The 25,574-nt window shown below is 40.8% G+C and overlaps 1 protein-coding gene across 1 annotated transcript in view; it reads right to left on the bottom strand.

The window, feature by feature from the left end:
* The window catches only part of dchs1b (dachsous cadherin-related 1b), an 85,964-nt gene that overhangs the window by 21,417 nt on the left and 38,973 nt on the right, over window positions 1–25,574 (bottom strand). The window contains exon 5 of the mRNA XM_080867348.1: window positions 1,226–1,414. Coding sequence (XP_080723474.1) covers window positions 1,226–1,414 — 189 coding nt within the window. The remainder of the gene's footprint in view (window positions 1–1,225; window positions 1,415–25,574) is intronic.

Genomic DNA, 25,574 nt, shown 5'->3' with positions numbered 1-25,574 from the left:
TGCACTCATTACACTATCTCTCTTTATGAGACCATTAAAAACAGAAACAGCTGAGACAAGGGGCAGACGCGAGCTGAGTATTTGGAAATGAGCAGGTAACACTACAGGACCACGATGACTAACAATAACAAATTTACAACAATTCTTGCGTTTCTATTACCTTATGTAAGCCAACAATGATCAAGAGATTCAATGGTTTATTACATGTACTATCGAAATAGGAGTTTCAATTCCTATTTAAGTCAATCCTTTGGGAATAACTGATAGTTTAACCTTATCCCTCTTGGAGTTCCCTCTGATTGTTTTGCCCAGCTGCCGAGGAACTGGATAGTGTCCTCATTAAACGCGTCCTGTCACTTTGATCAGATTTACTCGAGTGCAGCTTTAGACTTCTTTAATTTGCTTTAACCCTGTCACTTTGATCAGAAGAAATATTACATATGCAACAGGCAACGTGTTTTGTCATGAAGCATCTTCAATCAGCTGAAATATCCCTCATCTAGCTACAGAACTAATGCCGTGACTTTCGTTGAAGTTCGAGCCTTTGACTTTTTCCGTCTCCTTCAGAAGTCTATTTCAGTTACAAATAATTAGGTTTTGATTGCAAAAACATGCAAAGCATGAGGGATTACTTCAGCATTTAATGTGCTTTTGCTTTGACTCAAAGAGGTAGCTGAAATGCTCCATATGTAACTGTGGCTGGTTAGCTTAGCTTAGCACGAGGAACACATAAAAGCGCATTTTATTTTCTCTGAAAACAGGAATTTCCAGCAGAATCTCTAAGGCTCACTAATTAACACATATGTCGTTACACTTTTTCTCACATTTAACATGCAGTTCTCACATCAGGAATGTAATTCTCACCAGTCTTAACGCAGTTCTTAAAACACCTACTGCTTCTTCTTCTTCCATCTGCTCCCTTTAAAGGATTATCTACCTCTGTTTTAACCTATCCCTAAGTCTCACTGCCATCCTATAAACTGATGTGAACATTGCATCAAAGCAATCGAGAAAAACTGGGATCTACCCTAATATAAGAAATACATATTGCAGTTTTGCAGGATGGTGCTACTAGTTTTCCCACATTACACAGAGAGCTTTCAATCCTGTCTCTTTGCAAGAAAGTAATGAAGCATATTCCTCAAATGTCACTTGATGTTTCGAGGAATATTCTGGTAAGATCTCAACCTTGCAGAGCTTACAACGATTTTCTGTAGTTACTTACTCCATCTGTTGCTGTGACAGTCAGGTCAAACTTGTCCAGTCCCTCATCCCGGTCCAGAGCTGTGCTGGTGCAAAGTTGGCCAGTCTCCTTGTTGATGGTAAACTGGGTTGGCAATGTGTTTCCAGAGCTTGAACCCAGGTTGTAGCTTATAGTACCAAAAGAACCACGGTCCTCATCTGTGGCCGATACCTGAGGGGAAAAGAGACCAATGTAAGACAGATGCTTCGCCAGTGCCAACTAGCCTAAGAGACACATAAGGATTTCAAAAACCATCACATCCAGCAGGTCCCACAATCTGCATGAAATAAATCCTACATGTGTCATGACTATTATATACGAGCTAAGGGCCTTTCTGTTATCACAATAATGTCCCATAACACAATCACCTCATAGGCCCATACATCTGCGCTTGTCCAAATATCACACACCATAGCACTACTTGTTATGATTTCCAGACTACTATAAAAACAAGCATCTGTGAGAGCAATTCTTTTTTATATACCGCAGATTGTGGTATGTAAAAAAGTAGATCTCCCCAATGGTGTGTTTGAAAAGCTGGCAAAAGAAACCATGCATATAGAAGGGAAGGGAAGGGAAGGGAAGGGAAGGGAAGGGAAGGGAAGGGAAGGGAAGGGAAGAGAAGAGAAGAGAAGAGAAGAGAAGAGAAGAGAAGAGAAGAGAAGAGAAGAGAAGAGAAGAGAAGAGAAGAGAAGAGAAGAGAAGAGAAGAGAAGAGAAGAGAAGAGAAGAGTATGTGGATGTTTATGGAGTCCAGCTTATGGCTTCAAACAAGACACTAATGGATGTGAAAAAGTCAAGTGGCACACGATGGCTTTCATATCACACTGAACTATGATTCAGACTGATACACACCCCGACTTGAGAACCACTTAAATACACCTCAGAAAATTTCTCTATTTCTTTCCTCTAAACAGGTCTGCATGGCCCAACCTCAGACCCATTTGCTCATATTTACCTAACATCCTTTTTGTTTTACCACACAAACTGAAAAGCACCCACCACATAAATATACATTAACCCGTATGTGCTGACAAATTCTATTAAAACATTTATAATACCACAAAGATTTCCTTGCAAAACACAAAAAAGGAAACGGCCTGTGTTCTCTGGGGTGCTGCTTCTGACTGAAGTTCTGCACGACTCCATAACTTTGTTTGGTGGCATTTATGGTCCTTGTTAAAAGTAACATTGTTGCTCAGATGTCCAAGCCTTGAAGGTGAGCCAAGATCCAGGAGGCCTCACGACATCGCTCCCTCTCAGTAGTACAGTCGCTTCTCTTACGGTAAATCAACAACAGTAACTTACAACATCTGAAATCTTGGATTTAGGTTTTTATTTTTTTCTGACAAAGGAAGCTTGTCTAAGACACAGTATTATATAGAAAAAAAACAGCTTTTATTTTCAGACCTGGAGAATATTGGATATTTTTTGTTTAAGAATTAAGCAGTAATTTTATAAGAAAACATTTTAGAAGTTACAGCCCTGGCTAACACCTGGTCTTACCACACTCAGTGCAGCCAGCAGATTTTTGGGCTAACACTTCCTGTTCTAGTCACTGCCTACTGATGAGGACAAAAAGCTATAAGAAAAAGCTAAACCAGTGTCAGATTATAGCTGATAATTTCAAAACTTAATTATGGTGGCTGCTGTCATTCTTTTGTCTCCACACAGATCCAGAACCCAGACTACAAACAGAAAACACACAGGTTATCAAACATGGCTACAATGACCAGTCAATATACATGGTAAATGGATTGGTATTTATATAGTACCTTTCAACTCAATTGCAGCACTCAAAGCACTTTCTACTGCAAGTCCATTTCACCAGGTCCCATACATTCATACGGTGCTCTTATCTTCACCTAAGGACTTTTATCTAACACTCACACACACACAAAACTCAAGAGTTCAGTATCTTGCTCAAGGATACAGCAACACGTGGACAGGAGGATCAATCCACCAAACTTCTGACTGGTGAACAGCCTGCTCTCCCACCTGAGCCACCACCATCCACAGCCATCAATTACAAACTTCATCATATAAACATTTCTGCATTTCTTCAGATATGTATGTTTTTGTGTTGGCACAGGATTTTCCCTCCCTGCTAGCTTCTCAAAAGTCATTTCAAATCATAAAATATGCAAGTAAAAGACACGTTCCTTATGTCTGTGCTTGTTATTTAATGACTTTGTCACACATCTGAATCTTGCATTCTGGCCCAGAACCCCACAGAGGACAGGACCACCGTAGCAGACATCCGGCTCGTCTTCCTTCCAACTCAGCAACACATGTCTTCATCATTACACTTACCTATTAGCTACAGATGAACACTACCACCTTGACTCATACTGTTTCTCATATAGGAAATTAAGACATGGTAATATTAGTAGAGCTCATTTACAGTTGCTGCATTACCATGGCGAGACAGTCGTGGATTTGAGGGGTTATACTGTGCCTCTTTTTTTGGGGCTGTGTTTACACCTAAGGGGGATTTAGATCATCGCTGGGACTTCCTATTGAGTACAATGTTGAGACTATGCTATCTTCAGGATCTAGGTTCATGTCTGAATGTTCATCATATCTTCCCAGCTGTCTGTGATGGATTAGCCACCTGTGGTCACAATATTTGGGCCATTGTCCACGTGCTTGTATATATGATGAGCCCAATTTTTTCACTAATTATAATTAAACATCCATGACCGCCCACTTGGACATGTCTATATTTACCCCAAAAGGTATGTCTCCATAAAGACAGGGCAGAGGATGTTCTACCATAAGTAGGACAACACAGGAGGTGTAATTAAATTTGCTGGGCTTATATGACACACATGGGTTATAGTATTGAAATACTCTCTCTTTTTTTTTTAATGGACTTGGACTGGAAAAAAACCTGCACAGGGAGTCTGGGAAGAAAAAGAAGAGCAGCACATTGATTCTCCACGCACTAAAATGTAAAAACCTAAACAGTATGGTATGGATTCTTCATGCTGGAAAAATATGCAAGACAAAAACACAAGACTGTGGTAGAAAATGGCTCGAAAGCTCACTTTCACATAAACCACGGGAGCTATAAAAAAAAGACAAAATGATTTGTGCTTTCATGCTGCTACAAACCGTATACAGTACAGTGGCTGTGTTGTTCAAAAGCCAGTGTGTGACAAAAAAAAAATGCAGAGTTAAAACTTTAAGAATGGAGCACATGACAATATCTTTAAATGAGATGTGTAGCATCAAATCAACAATCCTGAAAAGACATGAGCTTACAGAGTCATCTCTGTCATCAGTCATTTTTTCCTCTGTCAATCCATCTGACAGTATGGCACCATGTTTAGTTTAGACTGCACAGGCCGGCAGGATGGATGCCATAAGATATCAGAAATTCCCCCTCCAATTTGTTGCCATAACCTACAGCTCTTATCTCGACTTACAAAAAAAGTAGCACAGGTTTAAAGCCAATAAGGTAATCTTGTAAACACACACACTCGACATGTCTTCATAAATCAAGGGGTCTGGTAGGCCAGAAAAGGGTTGCTGCCAGGGACGAATCGCTCCAACGAGGGAGCCTGCTCTGTGCTCCATGAACAGCCTGCTTCGTCTCTGCTTAACTACTCCTTATCGTACATCCTGGAGGTAAACATGTAGCTACATAGTAACACAAAAACAGACACCCGTCTGTACCTTTTAACATCTAAGTCTCTCTGTGGGTTTGTGCATATTTAAAGTCAAGTTATTAGAGAATCTGTTTTGTAAACAAAAAGTCCAAAAAGATTCATTTCCTTTTTTTGTGAAGCTCTATAGCCAGACACAGAATTAAGAAGCACATATGGTGCTCGATATGACATGAAAGGACAATAATAGTGGTTTTGCAAGTTGATCTTTTACATTTTAGTGGAGCAAAGAGAAACTAATGGCTGCCTGGAAGGTGGTAAATGCCTGAACTGTGGTTCACTTTGGCAGTAATGCTAAGTATACACAATTTGCAGTTAATGGGCTAAATCTTGCAAAACCACTAATGTGGTTACTTTCTTTGGGAACGCTGATATCACACCTGACGTATGAAAAGGCAGAAATTTTTAGAGAAAAGATTGAAAAAATAAGGCAGGAATTTACTGATAGCAGCGGGTTAAGATAACATAAATCAGCCATTAGTACGAGGAACCTCATACCAGGGCTCCGTGTGCAATAAAGCCGTTTGGATGGAAATATTCAACTGAGTGAAAAAAGCAGGCAACATGGCTAAAATGTGATTTTATTGTGACTAACCTCTAGATCTTGTATGTGAAGTCCTAAATGCTTTCCTCTGAAATTCCATATTTATAACTTCCTTTCTGGCCTTTCTGGTACCAAAAGTCTTACAGAGCACTTAGCAGTGAAACACAAAATGACTTAAAAGAAACAAAAGAAACAATGCTTCACTTAAGCATCTGAATTTGAAATGCATCAAACACTGTTACACATAAAAACACAGTTTTGATTTGCCTATGGTGCAGTCCATTGACTGACTGTATATCTGTTAAAAGGCACAGCTGAAGTTTGAAGTCAAAGCCTGCCGAGGGCGATGTGAAAAACAGTCGCGAAGAGCGTGCCGAGTATCAGATTCACCCAGGACTGAGGCTGGGAGCTTTTTTGTCCACAGAGAGCCATTCATCCTTGGCTGGGACAGTAGAAGAGCGATCACTCAGCCAGACCTCATCATTCATTTGCCTCACTCTTCTTCACAACTGTTCCCTTTTTTGTGTCCCTCGTCTCTCTACCTTTCCACTTAGCTTTTCTGTTATGCGCCTACTGTCACTCTAATTCTCTCTGAAAAAGACTGGATGTCTCACCAAGGGTCCACTTAGATGTCAGATACACGCCTCACGCTCTGCCATTCAGCGCAGGTCATGAGTGAAAGAGATTTATCTGTCAGTATTAGTTTGTGATGCAGAGACGGAGCGGTCTCCTGTCTGGGGTGTGGTGTAAGCTAACAGGTAATGTTTAATGATACCAGTGGGTCAAAGCCTTTTTCTTTAGAACTGCCCATACTTTACTTTCACACCTCAATAGATACAAGTATTACATCAGCTGACCCCATTTCAGGTTTTATATGCTCTTACTTCTGTACTAGATTATGCTTTTCCTCTTTTCACCTTATTTTATGTCCTTTCTTTCATTATACTCATGACTTTATACCTTTTGCCATACTCTTTTTTTTTTTTTGCACTCTTTTCCAACCCATCTTTTTTCATCTTCTCCAGATGTGGGCGCAGGTCCAGATAGATCCTGCTGTTCTCTGCAGTTTGTCTCTGTAAAACATCAGCTAATGTCAAAGGGAGCTTGCGCACAGCTTCTCGGACACAGCTGCGGTTCTGCCGCAACTCAGGTTCTTTTACAGCTTCTCATGAGAGAAACAGAGAGGGAGAGAGAGCATCTATAAGCTTTGATGGTAAAACCTGTAAAACACAGAGAGCTGTCCTGATCTAATCTACTTTTTTTCCCTTCTGACTAGTGCCAGGCCTGAATGTTTATAAAGCCATCATCAGTGGTTGAGTCAGACGGGCCAAGAAGAAGCCTAATATCGATGCTCTACGATGATATCACTACTACAGCTACAACTTATTAGCTTTGGCCACCATCTCCGTGGCATTTAACTGCCACTTATTCTTAGTCATGTTTACTTATTCTCTGACAGTTTTTTCCTCAGTTACATAAAAGAAAAACTGTTGTTCTTAGGATTTTTTTTCTAATCTTCATTTTCTAGTTTGGCAAAAGTGAGATTTTATTTATTTGAAAAAAACAAACGGTTGACTGTTTACCATGACTTTCCATGGTCTTGCTCCTTTCCTTCATTAAACTTGTTTTAAGGATGTCACTGCACTGCCAGATTACAAAATTAGCTTTAATGAGCGCGAGCATATTATAGCCACTTTAAATAATGGCCCCCACAAAAAAAAACCCTCTAAAATTATACCCGTGCTTAATAAAATGGAATTTTTCTTTACATGAACAGCAGTGACCATAAAAGAGCATACTGGATCTGGAGCTAGCTAGTGAGCAGAATGCATCACTGCTGGGTAATTGCACATACGCCGAAGCTGTTTGATTTAAAAGTTATTTAAAGGTTACGCCGTGTCAGATGGAGAGAAAGCATTCATTTAACTTGTGTTGCTCTTTTTCCACTCGTACATTCCTTTGCTCTCTAGTGAGCTGCATTCCTCATATTAGGCATTCTCGAGTCTCAGAATCAATCTCTGACTTGCTGTTGCCAATGAGCTAAGGCACTATGGGTACAATTAAGATATATGGAAGGGAAGGAGCGCAGGGAGGGGAAGGTGGGAGAGGGAAATGAAGGAGGGGAAATATCCTGGCAGAAGAACAAAAGGCTGGGCTAACGATAACACGAGACCTTGAAATGGGAAAGAGGAGGATTGAGGCCTCATCTCCCTTCTCCTTCAATATCTATTCCTCCCTTGACCTTTCCTTTTCTTTTATACAGTCTCGACTCTTTTCTGCCCTCTCTCTCGCTCTCCCTCTCTTTCACTCGTTCTTTCAGCACCCTATTACGCCAAGTACTTGTTGTCTTTCATGTGGAGTTCACGGCTGGAAATGATTAGGAACATCAAACCTCTGAAAGAAAGGGAAGGGGAGGGAGGTGAAAGAGACCGAGCAAGAGCGAGAGATTGATTTCTATATTTGGAAGAAAGAATGCTATTACTATTAATGAACATAATAAGGGGTGATGGTCACCAAAAACTCTGTTTTTCCTCTGTCTCCCACAAATGTGCATACATACTTGTATACACGCACACAGCGAGGCACATTTCTAAGATGGTCCACGCTGAAAGCTTAGCAGTAAAGTGTAGCGTGGGTAGAGCTTTAGCCTGTGGAGTTTAACATGCGGACATGTGGTGTTTGTTAGGAAGTTTATCTTTGGGATGCTTCACATGTTAAAGGACACCAGGAACGCTTTACCAGTGTTGGTTTACCAACGTGCTGTCACTCCCTGCTCATATTTAAAGCTTAGTGGCAGATGGGTCGTAGCAGAAATCTGTTCCTCTGAATGGGCGGCTCACTTCAGCACTTTGAAACAACAGAATGGTGATAGGAGTGGCCATTTGGCTTCACTGAAGTGCAATTATACATTGCTTAAAATCGTGGACAAGGCAGCGCAGCCGTAGGGTTCTGCTGACCAAAAGAGATCAAGACCACAATAAATGAAATGAGTTACGATCGAGCATATGATCACACCACTTTGTGGACATGATTACTTCAGATTTTCTTCAACTTCTCTTTCACTTAAGCTAGAAACAAAGACTACTTACTCTGATACATAAATTATCAAAACAATCGGCAGTTATTTCTGACTGCTCCGTTGACTATTTTTATATGAGGTTGTTTTTTCCCCCTAAACACACTCAGAATATTACTTTAGATTTCGATTTTTAGTACCATATGACAACGTCAGCCATCAGAATCAAACTATCAGAACATGAGTCAAGAACAACTTCGCCATCTCTTTTCTGAAAAAAGGGTTGTGAATGGAGGTTAAAAGAGAGGTCAGCAGGAGATAAAAAGCTGTTTACAGGGATGGACAGTGATAGAGGAGCACAATGTGGGATGACATCACTGTACTGGATTCTGTGGAGTGATAAGAAACGCAGGAGATTTAGATGGTAGCGATCCTATCTTGTGCAAAGCCCTGCAATCTGGCTACTCTTGTGCAATTTTACGTGCGCTGTGTACGTGTGTCTCTGTGCCTGCCTCTCCCCCTCCCTTTTTCAAAGTGAATTCGCTGGGCTCTGACTGACAGCTGGCTTTATCAGACCTATTTTTTACTTATTGTTAAATATTTATAGCCGTTTAAATCCCATCTCAGGCCTCAGTGCACCGACTCTGACTGGTGCGGCAGCTGCTAGCAAAAGACCTGCATATCTGCGAAATACCAGACATTTTATTGTGGCTAGCTGCTAACAAGAAAGCTAATGAGGAGACCGAGGTCAGATATTAAGATCAAAGCAGGAATGTTGTGTGTGCCACCCAGAGATAAAAAGTAACTTTAACTTTCAGGGATGTCACAGCCTCACACCAAAAATTCAGTAGTTAGTACCATAGAAAATATAAGAGATGGATGTAGCTACCATGACTTTACTCACTGGTTTCTAAAATCCATTATGAAACCACTGTCGCCATCTTGGTTGCATTTTTAGCACATTTTTATACCACAGATAATCCTTAATTGTTGTTTGACTGATTGATGTTACTAGTCATTAAATTCATTTTGGCATTAAGGTACCATAACTATGAGTTCTGGTGACATCTGTTTTAACTTGTGGTCATTCAAATGAGCTTATTATGCTTTTTCTTTTTTTGTCATGTTTAAAACTGTGGACAGTGTTTTAAATAAAGAGGCTACCATATATGCAAATAACCCATGTGCGCCAAAGGTTTAGGCTTCACATAGCTCTAAACATTTGATTTCTGATGTTGTCAGGTAGAGGAGATATGCTTAAGCAGCAACCTGCTGTTAAAAAGATTCTCTGTTTTTAGATGGTGAACTGAGGGGATGCACCAATACCCGCAGTAAAGACGAAAAATAAGGATTATTGTGACCTGTGAATCATGCAACGCTACTGTAGTGGAGCCCATGAAGAAAAACATGAAGTTTAAAATAAGCATAATCATTCCTATTTAAATGGTCCTGAGCCTGTGTACAATAGAAGCTGTATGTTCTGTAATTATCAAGAGTTTTCAATATTATAGCTGCTTTTAAGCATAATTAGGGAAATCAATATTGCACCCTTGCAAATGATCCTTATTCCGCAATCAAATTCAGATATTTGTGAACTTAATGAGGCTGAGCGCTGTTATGCTGCTGATCAACAGTGTAACTGTTCTGTTTTATCTCAAAGTTATCACACTACTGCATGAAAGTAAGTTTTTCAGGGCACCGTCTTTGATTTAAGCAGTAAGGTCTGTGATACAAAGCAACCAAAGATTGTCACTTATTGTCTTTCGGTTGCAAGTTTGCTTCAAAGATGAGAAGAAAACAGTAATTAAAAAGTAGAGCACAAAGACGGATAGGCGCTGGACCGGCTCAGATGCGGGACTGTTGTCTGAGACTGTCTGAACTGTTGGGCTTTTGAATGAATGAAAGGATGAATGATTGAGAGTGAGCGGCTCACAGTTGCCTCAGGGACACCAATCTGGGTAATTTTAAATCCTCCAGCGATCAAAAACAGCAGTATGTGTTTAAGAGGATGCATCTGTGTTTCTGCTCCAGCCTTTGTCTCAGAATGGGAGCAGACGTGTGTGTATATATATAAATTTTGGGCATTTCAGCGGTTTATCCAATAAAAACATGACAAAGAGAAAGATCTTGGAATTTCTTTCTTTCTTTTTTTTTTTCCTGAATTGCCACACCACAGGATTTTATTTTCTTGGGTGCTGAAGTCAGTGCCTGGAATTTGAGGGTTAGCATCTGCTTGTTGATTACTGTTTCCAATTTGTATTTTATGTTCGTAGCGCATCTGCAAGGAAACGGAGAAATAGACAGAGACACGGTAATAAAATTTGGAACTAGTCATATTACCACTTTCTTTACCCCTTTAGGACATCTGCTATCATGTTAACCCTAGAACACTATCGCTGGGTGATTTACACCCGAGAAAATACATTTACATGATTTCTCCCCCCTGCAGCTGTTTGCGTGTCGAGGAGCCTGTACCATCACCAGGGAAGTCTCAAATGTCCCAGGAATGGGTGGACCAAAGACCAGCTTTCCAGAGTCATTATTTTGTTTCAGGAGTTCTATTTTTCATTTTGTTAGACATGGCACAGTTGAAAGTAAAAGAAGACCACTCTAATTTGTCATGTGTTGTCATATTTTGATATATTTGATTACTTTTCATTGGTTATATTATATCGGGTAAAAATCACCCGGCATTAGTGATCGTGTTACTATTTATAGCGATAGTGTTCTAGGGTTAAAGTATATACACAGCAAAAAATAAAATGTATTATCAAGTGAAAACAGTATTTCGGTGCTTTGTGAGACTCAGTAAAATCAGTTGTCTGTTCTGCTGGTCATTATTTCATTGTGTGGTTTTTGCAAACTAGAAGATGTGTATTCCTATATACAGTATTTTTGTGTGCCTGCGTTTTGTGGAAAGTCGCAGTGCACAGTGAGCAGTTCTGATTAAGGCTATTGATTAGTCCATCTGTGACAGCAAAAAGAAAGCACAGAAACGAGAAGATCAATAGGTGTGACTTGATCGATCTATCATGAAGACAGCTGCTGAGGGAGTAGAAAAGGATTTAAATCTTCTCTGGAGATCTAAAAGCATTTCTAAATAAGACTCTGTCATCAACAAAGTGAAGACAAAAAATCTGAAAAAAAATGTAGTCCTAAGTCAGCCATGCTCTCTTGGAAGACCCATCTCCATGTTTATGTACTCCTGGTGAGCTTATCCTGACAAAGCTGATGTTTTACAGACTTAAAATAAACGTCTTTACCACCATCTTTTCATTAGTCTCAGATGTTTAGACAAACTTTTCTAATCTCGGGCCAGCAGGAAAAACTCCTGCCCTCTCAATAATACGGTTCAAGTTCATTCACAAATAGATACACACAATGACCTCTAAACACGCGACACAACGGTTCAGGTTTATCCTCGTTGATTGCACAGCTTCGCTCCACTTAACCAAAATAGTGTCTATAAGCCTCTGCAACCCTCCGCCAATTTAGTCCAGCTTCCTGGATGTGATCCCTGTGGCCACTGGACAGATTCATCGTGGCCTCATCAGTCACGTGTCAACAGTCTTTCTGCAACACTAAGGACAATGGAGGTAAATTAATTAAGACCAGATGGCAGCTAAAATAAAGCACAGTTTTGATTATGGCAACTAGATTTTAATCACAAGAGCACCTTACCGTCAACATTCATCCATCCTAATTCGGGCTGGGCCCTGATTCAATAGTGTCATGATGAATAAAACAATTTCCCATAAGCTTTCTTTACACACTGAAAAGCTTTGTCTGGTGAGAGACATCATTACAAAAGGGTTTTTTGATTGTTTAATGCTGCATGTAACTTTGCATACATCTGACTGATTGTGAGATGAGATATTAAAAAAAACATGGCGTGTTAACATTGTAATTTTTGACCACAGTGCCACAAACTTGCAAAACACTTATTTCAAAAAGTTGTTTTTTTTTAAATTTTAGAGCAACTTGGGAATTTTTGGATGTATCAACTGACTGTGACCACCCTATAAAAAAAATTGTGTTGTGAGCTTTTGTTTGAAAAGAGAACCCAAACATGACTCACTGAAACGCCACGCACGTCTTTCCACTACTCCCCACTCTCCACCACAAAAAGAGTCAAAACAAGGCAGATAAAAATGGCTGGCCTCAAACAGCCACAGAGGTAAACTCCAAAAATCATTCATCACTGTCCCAGTGATTCCTAGTGTCACACGCCCACAGTGCCGCCTCATTGTCCCGCTTTGCCAGATGGAAGGCTTTAAAACAAAGGCTTACTACTACGCTATTTATCTATCACTATCTCCTGCCCGTGCGCTACGACTTGCTTAAATCTAGCCAAACTGGAGTTAAAGGATTCTATACTGACATGTTTCCAATTCAAACTAAATTGCGGGTGTGTAAAATAAAACTGATTGAACCCAAGTCCTCCCTTCGGTGGAGCAGCAGTCTTCGAATCCAGTCGAAGCCTGATTTTCTTCACATAAACATTTATGTTTCAGTGTCATTTTATTTCTCAATCTGTAAACCAACACGCAGCTATGTGGGAGGTTCGCTCTAATAAGGCGGAGTGTGTTTATCATTACAAGTGAGATGGGTTTTATTGGGGACAGACTAAACCACCTCTGTTTGCCCTCCAGGAATGGTCGCTCATAGAGCCAATGCTCATTTGACAATATTAGTTTCAGGGACGAGGGTCATTCCAAACTGTGCGCCTGTGCTCAAGTGTGCGCTAAGCGCGTCTGTCTGTGATCAAATCAGCGAGCGTCTCAAGGGTCAAAGGTGAGACAGATTTCCAGCTGCGGCTCTCTTTTTTCTCTAACCTCCAGAGACCATGTGCATTCGTGTAACAGGTCAGCCGTAATGAGACTTGAATGTGTCACTGTCAAAACAGGGGAGAGAAACACCTGTTATCTTTGTACAAAAGGGGGAAAAATGGAGACTTGATTATAGGGAATCAAATTGTGTCATATTGGGCAAAATAAGTGTGTAATCAAAAACACAGATGATGTAATTCTGTACAGTTAATCTCACTTTTATTTTTCATTTCTTTCTTTTATATTAGAGCCACACAAATCGCTCAAGAGTGCACATGCGGGTTCACTTTCCCTGAACCCCTCGTCTATGTCTGTGCTTTCTCCAAGTCGCTTCGTGTTTCCCTTGTTCTTCCTGAGGTCGGGCGGTTACTGACCTCCACCTCAGGGAGGTGATAATAGTAAAAGATAGCAGGAGCACCCCCTGAGCTTTGAGCTTACATCTGGTATTGGGTTACTCTGATAGTTGTTGACAGCAGAGAGAGATAGAGAGGGAGAGAAAATCAGAGGGTTTGTGCAAATGCTGTTGTGTGATTTTATACACAATTTTATACCAAGTCTGCATAATTTATGTAGAAATCACAATAGAGAGGAAACACGTCTGTGCACAGGGTGATGTCACGGAACTGGGGACAATAAACATTGTTTAATATTATACAAAACAGCATTTAACAAAGGTGAAATCCAGGCCAGACATCAACTAACACTCCTGTATATGACAGCCACTGTAAAAGCTCACTCATGCTCTTCCTGTCTCTCTTTCACACACACTGTACGTACACCAGTATCCCTGTGCAGCCACATGCAGAAATTAATACAAATCCTTTGATTTTTTTCCCATGTTCACATCAAGTTAAGTCCTGCATGTCATGCATGATAGTAAAAATTATGATTTATAAACCTTTTATAACACTTGTAGTTGCACACTACTAAAATATAAGCAATGTTCTCAGGTCTCATAAAGGCAATCTTGGAAACAACCAACAATAGGACTTTTGGGGGGGGGACACTGAAATACAACCAGATGTTCTGTAGTTGACAACATTAGTCACACATTTTACTGCACAGATTAAACCTTGATGCCTTTTGTCCAATTTGGACATTTTCTGGCCACCTGGACCCAAAAACTACAAGTATTACTTCAGTTTTATTGCAATTCATCATTGCTCTTCAGGCTTCAAACAGAAATCACCACATTGTTGAATTCTTACGGTGGTCGCTTGCCCGAAAATGTTTGTATTCTGAGGTCATGCAGACATCTGTTACTTTAGAACTGATATGCAAAGAGGACGAGAACTTCACAAGCTAATAGTAAAATTGTGTAATGTGTGTGCATTCGTGCGGATCATTTCTGCAGATATCACCCTGACCTCGTGCAGTTACTGCATTTACATTTGCATCATGCTTGTCAAACAACAGGCAGCAAAGATCAACAGGTGTTAATACTGGACCTCAGACTGACAATGGAGCTAAGTTGATTGTGCAGTTAGTAGTATAACTGGATTAGCTTGTCAATGACCTAGCTTGAACCACAGCCAGCATAAGAGATGGGTCACTTGCAGGTTACTATTGAGGGAAACAGAGACGTTCTTCTATCTTTGTTAATGCTCATCAGCATCTGAGTCTAAAGCTGAAACGAATCACGGTCTGCAAATTTAATACTGAGAAGGTAGTCTAACGACTGCAGATGGTGCTTGTTGGTCATTTAGAAAGTTAGACCCACTACGCACCCACACGAACACACAAACTGCTGAATGATCACCAAGCTATTACATCTTAATGAATTCTATTGATTAGCTTTTTTCTGCTGAAGGTTCAGGAGACAAACTCTGTCTGCTCTACACACACACCCACACACACACACACAGTTGTGCGTAATTGACCTGCAGAGACACAAGAAGCCTCCATGTGTCTGAGTAGAGAGTATTAGACACCGCGATTACAAATTCATACACAGCCTGGGGGGGTGAAAAACTAGCTTATACTTGTTAAATTAATTTCCTGACTCTGCACATGTGAGGTGAATATGAGGAAGTGGTGAGAAACACAGTCCTGATTCCTAAAGCACCTGTTAAACCACAGTTCGTGCAGAACCAAAGCCTGATCCAGCAGAAAGGCAGCCAAGTTACTCTTGGGATAAACTGTTCTGTCCAAAGGTATTTCAGCTGCTTAAATCTTCCTCACTTTCTGTTGTTTTCCCATTGATTCAGTCCTCGTGCTTTTCATCTGTTCTCATGAGTTTCGTGAGAGGGGATTAAAGTTAATTGTTCCTTTGTGTCGGCAACTTTCTCTCTCATTTGTTTCTCTGTCCCTCTGATATTGCCGCTTACTAAAGACAGCCACTGATGACACTGATGGCTCTGTCAAGCAGCAGGGAACCTCGCAGACTGAAGCAAGCAGCAGAGGGCTTTTAATACCCAATCATACTCGGTAAACCAGGTTGTCAGTGCTGTAGAACATCTATCAAATGTGTAGAGGTGCACAAACATGCATGTGGATGATGTTCCCCACAATTATCATTTCATCCTCCACGATCAGCTCAGCCAACTCAAATTTCCAAGAAAAACAGGTTGGCTATGCATGATGTAGCCCTGGGGTCAGAGATGCAGCCAGCTCATGCTGGGAGCAAATCAGGCAAGAAAAATGGGGGGGGGTTAGTACAGTACAGTAAATGGGGCTATTGCTGCAATTCTACAGGCGTGCAGAAAGAAGACTTAAATCAGCTGCCATCCGCACTTCATCAATCAGCTCTCTGGGAAATAACTTCTCAACACAAAGACAGACCTGAAGCACAACACAGCAAAGCAGTAGCTTCAAACAAAAACATTGTGGACAAGAACCGGGGAGACGGAGTCTGAGCCACAGATTACTCCATTGTCTCCAATAAAACGCTAGAAAAGCACACCACAGGTATTCAAAGGAATGCTGAATGCTTAGACAGTTACTTTATCTGAGTGTTGGGAAACTAAAAATCTTAATTGCTTGAACAGAAGTGTGGAAGCAAAGATAAGCGGGAATAAAGATTCATTTAATGCTGACTAGTCTCTATACAGAGACACTTTGGCTTCAAACAAAGAAATAATAAGTCTCCGGCGACTGATAAGTTGAGGGGCTTTGTCTGTCTTCATCACTAAATATTTCCTATTATTTGTATCTCAGCTGCTTTCATCCACAGCGCTAAATCATTTTCACGCCATCTCTGACATCATCATAAAAAAAACTTTGTCCATTACCTCATGTCTCAGGCTGAAAGTTTTAGCTAATTTACCCACACACAAGACGGGAAAAAAAAGTCCTAATCAATTGTAAGGACAATTGACTGCAAATCAAATACAGAGGAAACTAACTAATATGTCCTATGACTACTGATATGTTGTCATCTAAAAATCCCATATATCGGCCAAAATTTTTTTCTTTCAGATACATAAACATAGATTTCCCTACCACTGTTACAAGTAGCTATTTATTTGAGTCCTTAAGAAGAAAACATAACAATACAGTTTAAAAACACTCTTCATTTGTGAACTTCTAGTCTGTTAATCAGCCCTAACTGTCTCTGTATCTTGTATCCTTACAGTTTATGGAAGCAGCTTGCTAACCAAGCTTGTTAGCATTAGCTTATCACTTAGCACTCCGCTAATGCTAACCAAGCTTGTTAGCATTAGCTTATCACTTAGCACTCCTCCTTCTTGTTGACATGTGGCAACTTTTGTCTCTAAAAAGCCAACATTGTGCCGACCAGACTGGGTCATGATTTCTAAAGCAAGACATTGTGTATCTCAGATCTTTTTTGGCCTTTTTTTGGCCTACCACAAAGCGACAGCAAGACTTTTTGTTTTCTTCACACAGACAGTATGCTGTTTGAAACTAGGCGACTCACACCAATCTCAATGAATAAACAGCACTAAATGTCAGAAAAGCATGTGAACTTTTCCTTTGTGACTGTATAGAAAATGGTTTACATGGCTCATGGGTCAGGTAGGAGGGCCTCTACGCAGGAATTTGCTTAGCACTCCAGGGAGTTCGGGACAGGCTGCGATGAAGACCAAACAGAAATGTTGGACATGATCAGTTGCACTGTGCCGTATAAATCATAACACACTCATCATTGCCATCCGAGATAGGAAGAAAGGAGGTGTAAACAGAAGTCAGTCAGGAGTTAAAGGGATGGAAGAGCGATTACACTAATGTGTATGATGCTGAGAGATGAGGTGATGACGTGTAGTGAAAGTGTCGGTGTCAGGATGCGTTCAGAGGAGTGGAAATTGTTACACTAAGTGTGCGTGAGGAAAAGTGCATAAGAAGGGAGGGAGAGAGAGAGATGAACTAATGTGGTGTTTTGAAGATATGAGACAGGGGGAAGAAAGACAAAGCAGCGGGGAAAGACCAGAAAGTCAAAAGAAACAGGAGAAAAGTTTGCCTAAGGAAAATGGTGGTAGGATAAACTGTTATCATTGTGTAGACTTTTATTTGAAATGTGCTTACTAAATGGGAAGACTTAACTCTTTCAGTTGTCCATTTCGGCATCAAGTTCACCCACAAAGGAGGCGATGAAGGTTAGGAGGTTTAGCTAAGAGTTAGAGGGGGGATTAGCTTCAAGTCACGGGGTAAACAGACCTCCAACACAGTGAGTCAAGGGGTTCAACGTAGGAGGCGCTGACTAAGATGCACTAAGCCACACAGTAATGGGAAATGACGGGGTCCCAGCTATCACATGGCTGGTCACACTAAAGCTGCCTAGGAGTGGGATGAGAGGGGGTGGCGGACTACGGGTGGCGCAGATTATTACCCAGATCAAAGCAAAGTTAGAGCAAATTTGGGTTTCAGTAATGAGAAAAAAGAGCCAATATGTGAGACGAAGGAAGGATGAAGATGTAGAGATACAGTAAACAAGTTAACAGCTTAAATAATAACAACCTCTAGTCATTGCTCACCTCAGACTCCCACTTTTAGGTAAAGAAAACAGGTTTAAACAGGAAATGTGCATCTGCTGTGACAGATTTGCATCCCACTGCTCCCTACTTTCCCAACCCCCACTATACCATACTCCTGCCAAAAACAGCTTCTGCTCATGCTTCCTCTCTGTTAGCTCACCCTTAAGTGTATTTACTTGACCTCCAAAAGATATCAACATGATGATATTTTTTCTCACTCCTAAACTCCCTCCCTACACACACGGCTCAGATAGCAGTATCGTGCCTTAGCCAGCAAAGCTTACCCTCGCCAGGGTCACATTTAGCTCAGCTCAGCACTTACAAAGGAGAACCACATAGGGACAACTGATACAGCTGCAGAAGAGAGACAGTGGCGAGAGCAGAATAAGATATAACAGCAGAAAGGTAAAAAAAAAAAAAAGAGACAGGGATGGAGGGGCGAAGCTTACAACAAGCTAGCTTTGGGGGAAAGGGGGATCTGTGTTATCTTAAAAGGATTATTGGTTTTTATCCTTTATTACACAGCACGCCCGCTCCCTGTATTAGCTGCAACACCTTAACCAACACATCCATGTATGAGGAATCACTAAGTGCTAGCATGCGCAAATGTATCTTTTTAGCACGTTATGTAGCAGCTACATGTCCATGGGACGTTCTACTCAGCAGCAAAAGTCCAGCATGCAGCTTTATGCCCCCATGTGACAAAAGGCCATCCCTTACAGGTATCAATGAAGCATGAAAGGAGGCTAATTTCAGTGACGGAAACGACGGCAGCTGCTTGAACATGTAGAAACAACATGCCACTGTAAATTTCCATCTCAAACACATTGCTCCCAAAGGGGCCAGTCAAAACAGACCCGTCAAACTCAGTTAGCAAGCCACTATAGACACACAATGGCGCCTTGTGTGGAGGGCCAACCAAAACTTCTCCCAGGTTCCCCCTTTCTGGCCCATCTCTTCACTGACAGGGTATTCACCTTTTAAGCTGCTTCCTTTTATACCTCAGTTTCCCCTGTATTATATCCCACTCTCCTACTCGAGTCCATTTTTCGATCCTGGTCACCCCAGTCTTACTTTCATGGTCTCTCTGTCTTCTGACTCTCTTTTATTGACAGCTTGTCTCCACTGCCTTGAGCTCTAAAGGCAGTGTGTGCAATATTCTTTGCTGCGAGTAAAACCCAGAAAGCCAGGGTAATTGCCTGTTAAACTACAAACTGATTTCTTTTCCTTCACTCCATCCTTAAATCAATTTTATTTAAAGTGAATGCAATCCATCTGTATTTTTAAATCTTTACATTTCTGTCCAAGTCATCTTTATAGAAGTGTTTCAGGTTTTAACATTTTGTGCATTTTTTTTATTCTGTTTTCAGTTTTGGTTACAGTGACAGGGTGTGTCGCATTCATTTTTGGGTGTGTTTTTTTTTTTTCCACTCTCATTTTGGTTTTGTCTGAGGAAGCGAACCCAAAAATATTTCTGGTTGAGTATTATTTTATTTTCAGGGTGCACTGTGTTTCCTCTGCTGTACATTCATCCAGCAGCGGCTGCACCGCACTGCGGGAAAAAGTCAGCCAAGCTGTAAGGAAACCTGACAGATAAGATACTAATCATCATCACTGTCCTCCCACAAACACAGCACTTTTTATGATTTTTTGAACTCCTGTGTAGTTTCATTTTAATAAAACTTTATGTTTCTGTACTGCAACAAGCTCTGAAAGCGAAAATGGGATTGTCATCTCATTTTTTTGTCTTAAACAGACCACAAGCTAAAATTGACTCCAACTCCTGCTGTTCCCAAAGACACAGCACACAACCACCGTGCACACATACTGTAAACAATGTTAGTGATGAACAGATGGGGATGTTCAGTTGTCCCCCCTACAAAACACTAGTTAGAAAAACAGGAAAACAGCTTCAGAATTACAGTTACTTCTGAGAAGAATACTAAAATATTTAAAGCTTCTAACCATTAGATTATTCCCATGATAATTATTTTATTCTCAGGATGGCACTGATATTATCTTTCAATCAATGTCACATTAACGAGGCTGTGAAAAGTCTAAGATTTAGCTTTTATGATGCACACAACTGTGCGCTGATGCCAACACTGATATGAATATTTGCATGTGACATCATCTGGCCCTAACCCACAAAGGGACTGCCAGAAACCCTTAAAAGCAGGAAAAATCTATTAAAGCCTTCCTCGGTCGTAACCTTGCCAGGTCTTTTCAACCCCCGGTAGTTTAAATCTTTGTTTTTGCCTCTTCCATCTTCTGCATCCCACTCCCCTCCTCCTCATTTTCTGCACACTTCAGTCAGTGCCAGCCTCTGCTCCCTTTGTTCTCTACTAGGTGTGGCCGATGACAGAAGGCTAGGGGGCAGTAGACTCAGCCACTGCTCGAACACCGCTTCACTGATTTGCTGCTTTGAAGCTTTCGCTAATCTCCAGCACTCGCTGTGGCACACACTGGCACAGAGATGTACAGCCCTGAGTACATGCACGCAGGCCTTCAAACATCTTTGTGAACGTCTCTGAACAAAGCATGCAAATGGAGTTATGCTGTGGCGTGTACAATAAGAATAAACAAAGAGTTCTAAAGCAGACATCTGGAAAACCAAAATCTGCAGGTGCACAATTAGGATTCATAATTAGGATTACAACAGCTTCCATTAAAGAAATAGCCCCATCATTGTGTTTTAGAAAAATGGCAAACTGAGCAGCGTCAGGTTCAGAAAACAAAGAAGGCTGAGTGGGGTCACACACACACCCAAACTCAGCTGATTACTTCACTTAAAGGTATTCATCATTAACAGTGTCTCTGTGTCTCTGAATGGGCCACAAAAATTAGGCATAATGGTTTGCTAAAGACTTCACTTTTCCCCTACACTTAACAAATCGCATGGATGGTGTAAGAAAGTTTTCTCCCAGATAAGATGAGATTTCAGCAATTTCGAAATGTTTTCTGACAAAATTCTGAATAAAAATCTGAAGAATGGAAACTGACATCTCTTTTACTGGAACATGAGCAGAATTTACCACAGCAAAATGCCAATCTGAAATAGAAACCATGAGCACCCTGTGAGTCACTGTTTCGGTATCCTTGGACACAAAAAGTGTTGCCTCGTGGCATTCTCACTTCAAAACCCGATGCTCTGATTTGCTCTTTGGCACTCGGCTGATGCAGATATCTGTCTGCAATCATCGCAGCAGTTATATATAAATACTGTTTTTGGCTGTTTTTGTCTATGCTGACAGAAATAGACACATTCAATAAAATTCATACATATTTAGATTTGTGTCATATACAGAGCTATTTTGGTATCCGACCTTCGAGTCTGATGAACCCATCCACGGTGAAGCCAACTGTTGTAATTAGAGTAAAATCATTCTACATTTCTGCTATGCCAGACTTTTTGATTATATATGATAGGAGCTAAAATGAGCCCAAAAAGTTGCACTCAATCAATGCATCATTGCTGCATGGCACTGCACGGATTTTTCCATTACATAAGTTTCCCAGGCTACGTGAAATGTATGACAAAAACAAAGTTCTGCACAACAATGAGCCATTCCAGTTTCCTCCATATCCCTGACATGAATGTGAGTGGGTGTTGCATGAATTAAAGCACTAGATTAACAAGCAAGATGATAACTGAATCTACAGAAAAATGGCGAAGATAATAGTTTGACAGGCATAAAATTGTAGCTTTTGCATCAACAAGATTGACATTTCTTTGCATGGTGTCCAGTGTATCCTTAAAACAATGAAGCATAACAAATTGGACAAGTGGAGGACAAGAAATAACAGATCTGAAATAAATTATCTACAGCTGATAAACAATATCAGGAAAAATATCTGACACAGGACCTGAGATTCATCTGGAGGTTCAGTCGATCCATCTGCTGTTCACTGAAGCCTCATCAGAAAAGGTCTCAGTGGAAGGTTTGCTGTCAAGAAGCCATACTTAAGCAAGGGAAACAGGCAGAAATGGACTGAAAATCAGTGGCAAACATGTCCTATAGAGTGATGAATTCAAAAATGTCTGAAGATTAGAGAGAGTTCAGGGTATGTTGAACAAGTGATGTTTAGATGTGCTAGATATGCTGACTGTAATGAGTTCATGTTTTCCTGCAGGTTATTGAGTGAACTGAAAAAGAGATTTTTGGTGAATTAAATCACAAATCAAAAAGTTGGACTATCTTTCAAAGACCTTTCAGCTTTTGCCCTGGCCTTGATTCCTTGTTTGGGGTAGTGATGGATTTCCAGTTTCTTGGACCGGACACTGTGGTGTGAGACTGTCTTAGAACTGAGACAGGAAATGATGCAATAACTCAGGAACTCGCCACTATTGTTAGGACCAAAAACCGGAAGCTCTGCTCAGGACGATATGCTCAAGAACTGGACGTCTGTGCTGAAATCACACAAGAAGCACATCCACATGGAGGCACCACAGAAAGAGAACAGACACACACCCTCAAATATTCTATGTGAACATAAAGATATGCTGATGATGATATTTCCTCAAAAAATTATCAAGAATTTAATGTGTTACATTTGAGTATAAATCTGTACATTTGAGAGTCTACATATCTGACAAAGTATTAATAAGAAAGAATAAAAAGCTGTCTGCGCATGCTGAGAAAAAAAAATTGGTTAATCAAGAACCCATGAAAGAACTATTAAAAATCTGATGACGACCCAGGTGAGGTGAACCTGAGTGCATGCTTTGCAAACAGAAAGGAAGAAGTCTTTTGCCAAACTGGATTTTGCACGTTTTCATCCCCCATGCTTTTTCTGAAACCTTGTGATTGAAGACGATAACCCCAGCAGTCACTTACTCACTAGACTGACTCAACAATTGCAGTTTGCTGACATGCATTTCACACCTCTCCTGCACAGAATCAATTAAACCCTCTTACTGTATAGCCCCAGGAGAATATGCACAACCCTCCTTCTCTCATCCTTTCTGTCACACACACAATACGATTTCCAATGTCCAAGTCTCTGTGTTGCACACAGCACTGGTTTACACATCTTAAACTCTTTATCAACATCCCAGATTCTCCAAATTTTCTCATACCAACCGAACATAGACGCGTAGGAAACAGAATTGGTAGACACAGCGTAGAGCCTTGAAATGGCCTCAAGGAAGCCAATGCTTAGCTACGTTGAGCATGCTCTCTTTGTATAGCTTTCTCTTTGCTCGTACAGATCTGCCATCTCCATTCACTCGGCGAGCCTCATTATAAACGAGAACAAAAAGATGCATGTCAGTCAGAACATGATGGAAAAAATGGAATTACTTCATGCTACCCGCAGCTACAGAGACACTGTGCTCAAACGTGCGTGAAAGTATAAATATGTGTACATAATTGAGCACCCAACAGTGACAGCGAGACTATATTAGGCGTTAGGGATTACATGTGAAAACCAATCTCGCCCAGCCATGACCAGTGCTCTGTAAAATAATAAAGAATAAAATCTTTGCAGACAGAAGCTGAGGTGGAATGGACATATCGTTGGTTCATTATGGGAGTACACTCGCAGGAGGACACATCTGGATTCTTCATGCAGTCATATCAAGTGGTCTCTTTGCATTGGGACTTATATGCAGTTTGCAGTTTGTGTGTCAAAATCCATCAACTTTGAGATAGATAATAACTGACAAAGTTTTAATGGCCTTGCTGTGACATTAATAGGAATAATATTGTTATAATATTATTAGCACAAGGATTTAATATACTGCCTTCCCATTGTTTGAATTAATCCATCTATCTTAATTAATGCAGCTGTTTTTCTATCCCCCGTTCCATCTTGGTCCTGTTATCCAAGCAAACAGTGGCGACAGCAGATAATATAAACCAAGCTTGTTGTTTGCTTGCGTCTATATCCCCATTGCGAAATGATTTGATTGCTCCCTTGATAAGGTAAAGCATAATATACAACAGCTCGTCGCTGTATGTGATATTCTCAGGCTCTCCAGTCACTGATTCAGAGGAGCTGGAAGGTTGCACATAAGCTTTGAAAGTAAAACGAAAGAGCCTTGATCAACATGCTGCTCACATATGATGGCATTAGACACAAAACAGAATTGTAAGGAAACTTTGATTTGATTCTGAAATATAAAGACCAGGTTTAGGGTACGGTCTGTTTCTGTTCCGTCAATACAACATCTAAAGTGTACCTCCTTCTGTCAGCTCAGGGAATGCACTGCCTGGAAGAAATGAATCGGTTGTCTTGACATTAGAGTGTAGGAGGGGAAAAAAATCTCCGAAGGAATTCAATTCCAGAAAATTATTTTCAGCATGGCAGAGTTCAGAAAGAGGGGGGATAACCCTGGTACTTGGCTTACCAAAGTTAGAGCTAGGCGTGCTGTGATGTCGGTAAAGTCTGAACAGCACAGACAGACCGTACAGCAAGTGGACATGTAGTATAAACATCTAGGGCCAACGTTTTGATGCATTCTGTCTGGTTTTGGGAAAGTGGTCCTCTAAACAGCACCTTCATTCCAGCACATGATCAATAGGCCTGTAAATGTTGTAGCACTGACGCTACAAGGGGCATAAAATATTGAGGCGCAAGAGTGAAACACAATCTCCTGGGATATAGCATGGAGCAGGAGGGGGGTAACCCTAGAGAGCCAGGCAGCATTATAAACTACCCTCAGTTACTCTACACCAGCGTTTGAGGGAGGAGACAAAGACAGAGAACAGAGCCTGAGACTCTATCTCGATGATTTGATTGATCTTTAATTCAGTTTGTGATTGTTTCCCTGATATCATTTTCAGCACTTCATCAATAACACTTGTGACTGTCACAGGCAGTCGCTGGTAAAATGATCTGTCCTCACAAGACAAAATACACATAAACAGACTAAAGGAGATTATGTGTAATTTGTTTACATATAAACCATTACATAGCTCGAACACCGGCTTCCCATTCAACAACCGCTGACATGACAAATTACCTTTAAGCACTCCACTTCCACTCACCCGCATTCTTACAAACACTCTTCCCAACCCTGGCTCCACATGATTTACTTGCATGTATATACACCAAATGAAGTCGAACCCAATACGCACTGTATGCACAATACATCTAGAGCATACACTTCAGGTAACTTCAAAATGCGGCCCATTGTGCAGTAGTGGAGCTGAACTCAGGTTACTGCGGGTGTTGAATGACAACTAGGCATGAATGAGCGAAAGTTAGGCCTGAATGCGAGTCCAGCTTTACGACACGAGTAACATGATAGGCTGTATTTACGACAAAGGAAGCTGACCTCTGCTCGGTAGGAAGCTGGGTCGAGGGAGAGGAGGCAATTCAAATATGACTGTTGGA

This window comes from Rhamphochromis sp. 'chilingali', assembly GCF_963969265.1.
Source record: "Rhamphochromis sp. 'chilingali' genome assembly, chromosome: 19".
Taxonomy (NCBI): domain Eukaryota; kingdom Metazoa; phylum Chordata; class Actinopteri; order Cichliformes; family Cichlidae; genus Rhamphochromis; species Rhamphochromis sp. 'chilingali'.
Note: the sequence above shows the minus strand (reverse complement) of the source record. Positions and strands in the feature narration are given on the sequence as shown.